A 9,186-nucleotide genomic window follows, 5' to 3' on the forward strand; every position below is an offset into this window, starting at 1 on the left:
GTTATCCCTGTCCTAAGACCCTCCTTCCCGGTAAGGAAAAACTCCTGAAAAACCGATTCAGGAAAAAAGAAGAAACGTCAGGGATGTTCACATGAGGAATAGATCCTCTCCCAGGACGGACAGACGATTTACCAGGACTATTAAAGAGGAATTAGCTTATCTAACTCTACAGCTACGTATTTGAAAAGAGTTCAGTCAGATAGGACAGGGGGACAAGTGGGGGCGGAGTCCAGAGCTTAGACGAGCCAGAGGTGAGGTCCACAGCCAAGATGAGTCAGAGGCGAGGTCCACAGCCAAGACGACCCAGAGGCGAGGTCTACGGCCGAGACGGGCCAGAGGCGAGGTCCACGGCCAAGACGAGCCAGTGGTGGGGCCCACGGCCAAGACGAGTCAGAGGCGAGGTCCACGTTCTAGAGCAACCAGAGGCGTGGTCAACAGCCAAGACGAGCCAGAGGCGAGGTCCACGGCCAAAATGAGCCAGAGGCGAGGTCCACGGCCAAGACGAGTCAGAGGCGAGGTCCACGTTCTAGAGCAACCAGAGGCGTGGTCAACAGCCAAGACAAGCCAGAGACGAGGTCTACGGCCGAGACGAGCCAGTGGTGAGGCCCACGGCCAAGACGAGTCAGAGGCGAGGTCCACGTTCTAGAGCAACCAGAGGCGTGGTCAACAGCCAAGACGAGCCAGAGGCGAGGTCCACGGCCAAAATGAGCCAGAGGCGAGGTCCACGGCCAAGAACAGACGATCCACCAGGAATCTGAAATCTCTCCCACACCCCCAAAGGGGAGTGAGAAGGAAGAACAACACCCGAATCACACTGCACCAAAAAGAAGCAAAGAGAACCAAAGAATAGAGAAGAGGTGAATAAATGAGAGTAGAGACCAGATCCCCAGAGCTGATGTGGATAATAACGATGATAGAAAATCTAAAAATGTTAGCATAGATAGACCCATGAGTGCTTCAGCAGAGGGGTCAGGGGCGACCATCAGACTAATAAAAGATATACTAATTGTTCCTCTGAGTTCTTATTTTAATAGTATTTTTAAATAGTTAAAATATACAAGTTAGTAAAACTTTTATAAGAAAAGTTAATTGTTTGTTATTATGAGGGGTTTATCTCATTATTTTACGCATGTGTGGGGAATGATGTTTTATGTTTTTATGTGCAGCATCTTGAGCTGTCTTTTTTAAACATGAAAGGTGTTATATAAATAAAATTAATTTGAGTTTTTTCAGCTTTTATTTTGAAATCATAGACTGAACATTTTATAACTTTAATTACTATGACTTTTAATAAAAGAAGCAACTTTAACATAAATTGTAATGTTTTGGTTACAGAAATTTTACAAAAATAATAAAATATAAAGACTAAAAAAAGTAAATTACAAATGAAAAACCGTAAATGCAAAAAAAACTACATATTTGTAAAAATGTTCATAAATATGCAAAAATGTGTCTTTCATTTAGCACTAAAATGTGAAGAAGTTTTATGGTTACAGAAGCCCTTAAATGACCTTTAAAACAAACATTAACCTTAAGGAAAGATCATTCTGCTCCACAAATGTTTGTTTTTCTCTTTTAAATCAACGTTTTTGACAGAATTTCAAAACATTTCCTGTTTTTTTTTAGTTGCTTCATTGAGTTCTTTTGTTTTATTTAAAGTGATTTCAGTAATAAAACCTAAAAAAAGACAAAACAAAAACAAAACACGAATATATCAAATCTGTGGGAACATTTTTTTAAAAAAATAAATAAAACTAAAGAAAATGACTTTCTTGACATAATTACTCTTAGCTGTAAATATAAATATTTGCACGTATACACACAATACACACATTTAACACACTGAGTCCATTATGTGTTTGTCCAATAAAATTTGATTCATTTCTTCAAAGGGAGTTTGAATAAAGGACTTTGTTTAACCTGACCCCTAGTGGTTGATTGTTGTCATGTATTTAGTTTTTGTGATTTAAAACTTTAAAGTAACAAACTTATATTTGAGTTGGAGAGGTCAGGGTTACGTCGGGTCATGAGGCGAGAAGGTCAGATGAGGAAACGTCATTTAATCATTCTAGGAGAGATAACTTTCCAGGAAGGTTCCTGATAAGTTCAGCAGATAATGCAGATGAAAGGAACGCTGCAGCCTCATAATCTCTTCTTTTCTTGCAGTGCATGAACGTGATCTGGAGGCAGACATCGAGGGAGACACCAGCGGCGACGTTCGAAACCTCCTCACTCTCCTCCTGCAGGTCAGTGGACTCGACTGGAGTAACTTGAGCTCCTCCCACGTGTCCCTGCGCTGAAACGGAGCTCACTTTCACTCGGCTCGCTCGTGCACTTTCACACACGCTCTGGCCTCCGTCCACATTGAAGGCCGGATGGTGTTTCTGCAGCAGAACTGACGACTCCTCTTCCTGCAGGGCAACAGGGATGAAAGCTACCTGGTGGACGAGGATCTGGCCGAACAAGATGCTACGTCTCTGTTTGAGGTACCGTTTGAGAAACCTCCCGATGATGCAGAAATGATGATGGGGAGGACCCAGCAGAACCTTCACAGTTTGCTGTTACCACCGTGGCGTGGTCATGAATGCAGATGCTGGCATTTTGGGCACAAAGCAAAACTACACACTCCTTACATATACAGTTATACTATTTACATCAAAAACAAAGTTACAAACTCAAATTTATTAGAGATGTTTCACACGTTCACATAAACGCTCAACTCATCCTTCTTGTACTTCAGATGCAAATATTTGAGTGAGAATTCCTGCTACTAGACTGACGCTGTGTGAACTCTAAATGTACCAGGTGGCGAATGTCAAAACATGTCAACAAAGTTGTCCGTTCGCTGTTGAATTTGAACTTTTTCTTAAAACCGCCACAATCGCAGCATGGCGTGTAAATATGCGACTTCTGCTGTCTGATTACAAGTGCCACCATACGGCCATCTGCTGAATTTGCTGAAAACCTGGGATTTGGTTCGCCGCACGTCGGCATGACATCATTACGGAATCGCGTGGCAGCTGAATCGCCGTACAGCAGCAGGACACATGATTACTTCTCAACTACAAATGCTGCCTAGTTAGCTGAAAGATTTACATTTAGGTCGCTGCACTGTGGCATTTTGGGAAATGTGACCGTAGTCTTAATGTGCAAACATGGAAACATGCAGGCTGGAGAAGGTCGCTTTGGGACGGATGAATCCACCTTCAGCTACATTCTGGCCACCAGGAACTACCTGCAGCTTCAGGCCACGTTCAAGGTCTACGAGCAGGTGTGTCTATGCAGCTGTCTGAACATGAGACCACGCCTCCTTCTGGCTGGTATCCGACGGTCTCAGAGTCGTCTGAAATCAGATGCTGATGTCTTCTTCTGCAGCTCTCTGGAACTGAGATCCTGGACGCCATTGACAACGAGACCTCTGGAACCCTGAAAAGATGCTACACCGCTCTGGGTAAAGACGATCTGACGATAAGAACGCCTTCAGAGTCGTGATGCAGACGTGTGACGTGTTTGTGGAGCGTGAAGAAAGCTTTTCTTCTTCTTCTGCAGTGAGGGTCGCTAAAAACCCGCAGCTGTACTTCGCCAGGCGGCTGCACAAAGCCATGAAAGGAGCGGGCACCGACGAGGACACCTTGATCCGTATCATCGTCTGTCGTTCCGAGGTAACCGACTCAGAAAAAGGGGTGTGGCCTAACGCTCACGGAGGAACTAACATCCTTTCATTTTCAGAGTAAAAGCTTCTACTCATTCCTAAAACAGTTCTAGTGGTGCTACTGACTTCTGAAATGATGTGAGACTTGAATGGTTTGACCAATCATGAAATTCAACTGCAATACCTCGACCCAGCCTGTAGGGGACAGCAGACAGACAGTTTTTGACTATATTTTTGAGAATTAAACATGTTAAATGAGATCCTGAAGTTCCAGTTTGTTTCTGATGTTTCCCCACAGTTTGACCTGGAGACCATCAAGGACATGTATCTGGAAAAGTACGACGTGTCGCTGAAGGACGCGCTGCGGGACGAGTGCAGCGGCGACTTCAAGCGCCTCCTGCTGGCCATCTGCCACTGAGAGGAAGACATGTAGGAAGATTCAGGGGGCTGATAGCACTGAAGATCCTGAAACATAAGTGACCTTTTAATGTAGGGTTTTCCTGTAGGCAGAGGCGAGTAGAGGCGGGGCTTAATCACCCCTCAAGTTTTACTAACACTCCTGGAGAAACTCCCCCCACATGATTTGTGATTGGTTCAGTCCGTTATCCCTCAACGAGACAGTTTGGATTCAGGAATGAAGACGTTTTCTCTCCTGAAACATATTCAGTCTTTTCACCTTTTAGATCACCACAAGAACTAAAGTTTGTTGATTTTAAACACGGGATGTTTTAAGCCAGACTTTTTAACTTTAATATTTTTAGAACTTCTGTAATTTTTTAGCTAAAATAGAAAACAAATCAAAATTTTATTGATTCCATTTCACTCCAGTTTATACTGAAACTGTTTCAAGATGCTCCACCAAAACGGTCCAACGCTTATTCCTATAAAGACGCATGATCATAGTTATTATTCAGGCGTGCTAAGCCCCTCCCACTCCCAAACTGTCCCAGCATGCCGCTGCCTTCAGGACTGTCGGAACCAGCAGTTCCACCAGGTGAACTTATGCACCTCATCGATCATCCGTCCGATGATGCTTTCGCTCCCCCAGGTCCTAAAGAAGGTCACGCTGCTTCCTGTGATGTCATGTATTCTTCGCTGCTGCTCTTCTTCACTGTGGTCATGAAATATGCAATCACCCCATGAAGTTTCTGCTCTAAAGGGATGAGAAGTTTGTATTGAAGGATGTTTAAGGTTCATGAAGTTTATCCACAGGATTCTTCTGCTTCCTATAAATGAAAGAATATTCTAATTCGTAGTATATTTGCTCTGTACTACTATGAAATAGTGAAAAGTACCCTTCACGTTTTATTAATCACATGTATTTAAAGACTAACAGAGAGTGAACTAATATATATCAGAGGATGGAACCGGCTGTCTTAAGCAGCTCGTCTATAATATGTGAAAATAACACTGTATTTTTGCCACGTTTAATGTTATTTTTCAACGTAGCAGCAAATACTTTACTGTCTGTAGCCAAAGATATTTCTAACCAGAATTCTAGTAAAGTTCTGTGTTTCATCATGAAGTGCTTTTAATATTAAATTGAATTAAACCTGAAAAAGTTTGTATTTTTTTTCTAAATGTTTCTTACCAAACAACAACTGACCATAGAAGAATCACAAATTGAAATCTGGAGTAAAAATACATGATTTTTACATTTTAATTAGGGTTGAAACCAGACTATACTTATGTTTTTATGAAAACAATTTACCTTAAATTAATTCAGTGCCAACTTGTTTGTGGAACAAACCAACTGATGATTCTGGGCACCTCGGGACCCTCCTCTCAGTCAATTATCGGACTACTGCCTTCCTGCCACTAGACTGAAACTAGACTGCCACTAGACTTCTACTAGTGTCCCACCTGCCTGCCACTAGACAGAGTCTCTTTATCTGTCACGCTTCTCTGCATTTGAACCTCCCCTGGAGGTGCGGTGAGCTGCAGACACATCCATTTGCTGGTTTAACCGTAAACGTAAAACTAACCTTAAAACTTTCTTTGGGGAAAAGTTCAGCATTAAAATTACCTGCGAATAGACACGTCCTATTAAAGAAACTCCGCCCCCTCTTCCTGTCCCCCTTTGCTGTGAGAGCTTGTAGCCCATCCAGTGTATTTTCTACATCACAAAAACGATACAGCATTTTTCATCTGCTCCTGATTCACAATGATTTGAAAAAGTTTATCTCAGAATTTGAATTTTGATATTAAATTTCTTTATATTTGTCATCTGTCATCAGAAAAATGCCCCACGAACATCAAAAACACAAATTTCATTGCAGTGAGTCTTTAAATAGGTTTGATAAATCTATGTACATAAATATATTTTTGCCTTTTTTTAAATTTGTTTTTATTGCTTAAAAATAAAGTTATTTAAACTCCAATTGCACATAATCCTTTCCTGGGTTCCTGTTCATTTTATTAGTGTTTCAAGTTCAACCAACATTTAAATTTATGACCATTAAAATGTAATTTTTATCTCAGCATTAAGGCAATTACTCTGTAGTTGTAGTATTTTAATACTCTCATTTTTATCTTTAATACTGTCAAGATTAAAACATGTAGGCCATTCATTTAGTTTATGTTTTGGTGTCTTTTTTTCTGGGGGGAGGGGAAATGTTAGATGGACACGCCCCTTAATAATCTCTCCCATGTTGCCTTCTATGCAACTCGGAAATTCAAGAATAGATTATCTCTGACACTATTATTCATTTAGGATTAGATAATCTCTCATCCTTTTGAACAATTTATGTTTTCTAGAGAAATTTGTTTAGGTCGGATAAATGTTTTTTAATTATCATGTTTAAATCATTTTCTTATTTAAATAAATTGAATTGATTAAATTACTTGCAAAATGAATTGTGGTTTCTTACTAATGCGGAATTTCCAACTAGGAAAATCGTTAATAATTGGTTATTTAATGGGGTTTAGAATTTCCGTGCAGTACGTGAAGGCAGCGCCGCAGTGATCCTTGGCTCCGCCCCTCTCCCCACACAAACATGGTAGTTTATTTTTTCCTTCGTCTCAGCTGATAAACGCGGCGTTTCTGTCCAACGGAGAGTCCGGCTGAAGGAAGCAGAGCCGCGGGCCGCCGCCGGACTCCCCTGGAGGTTCTGGTTCCGCTCTCCGCCCGGTCTTCCGCTCCGGTTCCGCTGGTAAACCGCTGCTCATTAGCATCCATCTTGGCTGGAGCTCATTAAACCGCAGAAAGGAAGGAGAGCGGCTGCCTTTGTAGATCCCATTTCCCAGGGGGGTTCGAACCTGTGACGCTGTGGCAGACAGGAGCAGGTTCGCGGGCTGGGTCGGGTCTGGGATCAGGGTTCGAGTCTGCACAGCAGTAACTAGTCCAGCAGTTGTTTTAATGATAGCTGGTCCTTTGATGAGTCAGCAGTTTCTGCTCAGACACGAGCTCTGGAGGCTGGTCTGTTATGGAAACTCGTATTCTGCTCCTGAAGCTGCACTTAACTTTAAACTGAACCGGATTCTATTCAGATTGGTCAGAAACGGTTCAGGTTCAAGGCAGGAAAAAGGTAAACAAAGGTGTGCAGCAAATACTTAAGATCTTGTAGAGTTTTTGGAGCACAGCACTAACAAAAACAACAGAACTTTTGAATTATTGTTATTATTTATGCTGTTTATTTGGTTTGTTTGCATCACACAATTCTGGACTCACCTGTCGAGTTCACAGATTGTCCAACAGGTTTTCCAGACCTTCTCCTCACATCTTTTAGATCAGAGGTGTCAAACTCAATCACCCAAAACACACTTTAGGTCGCAGGCCGAACAGGATAAACATTTATTGAACACTAAAACTACATTTTTAAAACTTTAAAACCATAACTTTTTAACATAATAATGAACTAGATATATAACATTACCTGCAATAATGCTAGTGTGAATGCTGTAAGCTGAATTAGTTCGCTAAAGATGCTAGTGCTGATAGCTGATGATACTAAGAGTGATGGCTAAAAACGCTGAAGCTGATAACTGAAAACACTGAAGCTAGTAGCTGAAGATGCTGAAATTGATAGCTAAAAATGCCTAAACTGGTAGCTGAAAATGCTAAAGCTAATGGCTGAAATTGCTGAAGCTGAAAACATTAAAGATGATAGCTAGCTAAAATGTTAGCTAAATGCCAAATTAGCCTAAAAAACAGAAAAAAGCTTAGGTTAGTCAACACAGCTAGCAGGTAGCTAAAACATAGTTAAACTTCAAAATAGCCTTAAAAAATGAAAAGAAAATTAAATTAGCTAAAACAGCTAGCATGGAGCTGAAATATTAGCTTAACTTCAAAATAGCGTTAAAAAAAAGCCAGAATTAGCCAAAACAGCTAGCATGTTGCTAAAAAATTAACTCTGTTTCGAAATAGCTTAAAAAATCTTAGTTAAAGCCAAAATAGTCCAAAAAGCTAGCATAATGCTAATTTTTGAAACTTTAAAACTTCAGCTACAGCTAGCATGTAGCTGAAATATTAGCGAAACTTCCTCCAAAATATCCTAAAAAACAAAAAAAGCCTCAATTAGCCAAAAACAGCTAGCTTGTAAATATTAGCCTTAATCTAAAGCAGCTTAAAAAAGTTGTTTTTTTAAAAGTCTAAATTAGCCAAAACAGCTAGCATGTAGCTGAAATATTTGCTGAACTCTAAAATAGCCTAAAAATTTAAGAAAATGCCAAAATATTCCAAAAAAACTAGCAGAATGCCAATTTTTAAAACTTTAAATCTGTAACTTTTTAACATAATTATGAATAATAAAGATGCAGGAATATTATTAGAATAAATTTCAACATTTTACTCTCCATAAAAATATATTTAGTCAAAATTATACAAGTTAAAATTAAGCTCAGGATAACATCGGGTCATTAATAACAATAAAATAAAATTACCTGGAGGGCCGGATAGAATGACACCGAGGGTCGGACCCGGCCCCCGGGCTTTGACTTTGACACATATGCATTAGATGTAGAGTTGAGTCAATCCAGACAGCGTCTGTCCTCCTAGACACTTTTTCCAACTTTAACTTTTTACCTAAAATCACATCACATGTTCATGTCTGTGGAACTAAAGCCAAACATGAAAATATTTACTGGAATAACCTGAATAACAGATGAAAATCTGTAAAACAATCTCCTAATTGGCTCTGATTATTACCATGACTCATCATTTTCTGCTGATGCTGGACGGCGTGGATCCTGATGGTTGGACACCGTCCTCTGACCTTCAGGCCCGAGCGGCTTAATGAATACTTTGCTCTTTATGATCTTTGGGTTATTGAGTCCAAAGGTTGAATCATTGCTCTGCTGTGGTCAGAAAATGAAGCATTTTTACCAATTATCTCATTAATCATTAATTATCCACATCAAAAAACGCTCACCTGAACAGGTGCTCAGAGCTAAAGCTTAAACCAGTCGTTAAATCTGCCCCTCAGGGCAGGAGCTGCTGTTTCAGGGCGGAAACACCTGGACTGTAGAAAGAGCTTCAGGTCTGAGCAGCTGCTGGTTTGGTGACTTTACCCTAAAACAAACCGACAGGAAAATAT

General features: G+C 40.5%; 2 protein-coding genes across 2 annotated transcripts in view; both read left to right on the forward strand.

The window, feature by feature from the left end:
* Positions 1–5,213, forward strand: part of anxa13 (annexin A13) — an 8,446-nt gene extending 3,233 nt beyond the window's left edge. The window contains exons 6-11 of the mRNA XM_024279749.2: positions 2,167–2,246; positions 2,418–2,486; positions 3,170–3,271; positions 3,376–3,451; positions 3,550–3,662; positions 3,951–5,213. Coding sequence (XP_024135517.1) covers positions 2,167–2,246; positions 2,418–2,486; positions 3,170–3,271; positions 3,376–3,451; positions 3,550–3,662; positions 3,951–4,070 — 560 coding nt within the window. The 3' untranslated portion in view covers positions 4,071–5,213. The remainder of the gene's footprint in view (positions 1–2,166; positions 2,247–2,417; positions 2,487–3,169; positions 3,272–3,375; positions 3,452–3,549; positions 3,663–3,950) is intronic.
* A 1,706-nt stretch (positions 5,214–6,919) lies between these two features.
* The window catches only part of LOC112151091 (coiled-coil domain-containing protein 106), an 8,664-nt gene continuing 6,397 nt past the window's right edge, over positions 6,920–9,186 (forward strand). The window contains exon 1 of the mRNA XM_036217483.1: positions 6,920–6,937. The gene's annotated coding sequence lies outside the window, so the exon portion shown is untranslated. The remainder of the gene's footprint in view (positions 6,938–9,186) is intronic.

This window comes from Oryzias melastigma, linkage group LG20, assembly GCF_002922805.2.
Source record: "Oryzias melastigma strain HK-1 linkage group LG20, ASM292280v2, whole genome shotgun sequence".
In the NCBI taxonomy this organism is placed as follows: Eukaryota; Metazoa; Chordata; class Actinopteri; order Beloniformes; family Adrianichthyidae; genus Oryzias; species Oryzias melastigma.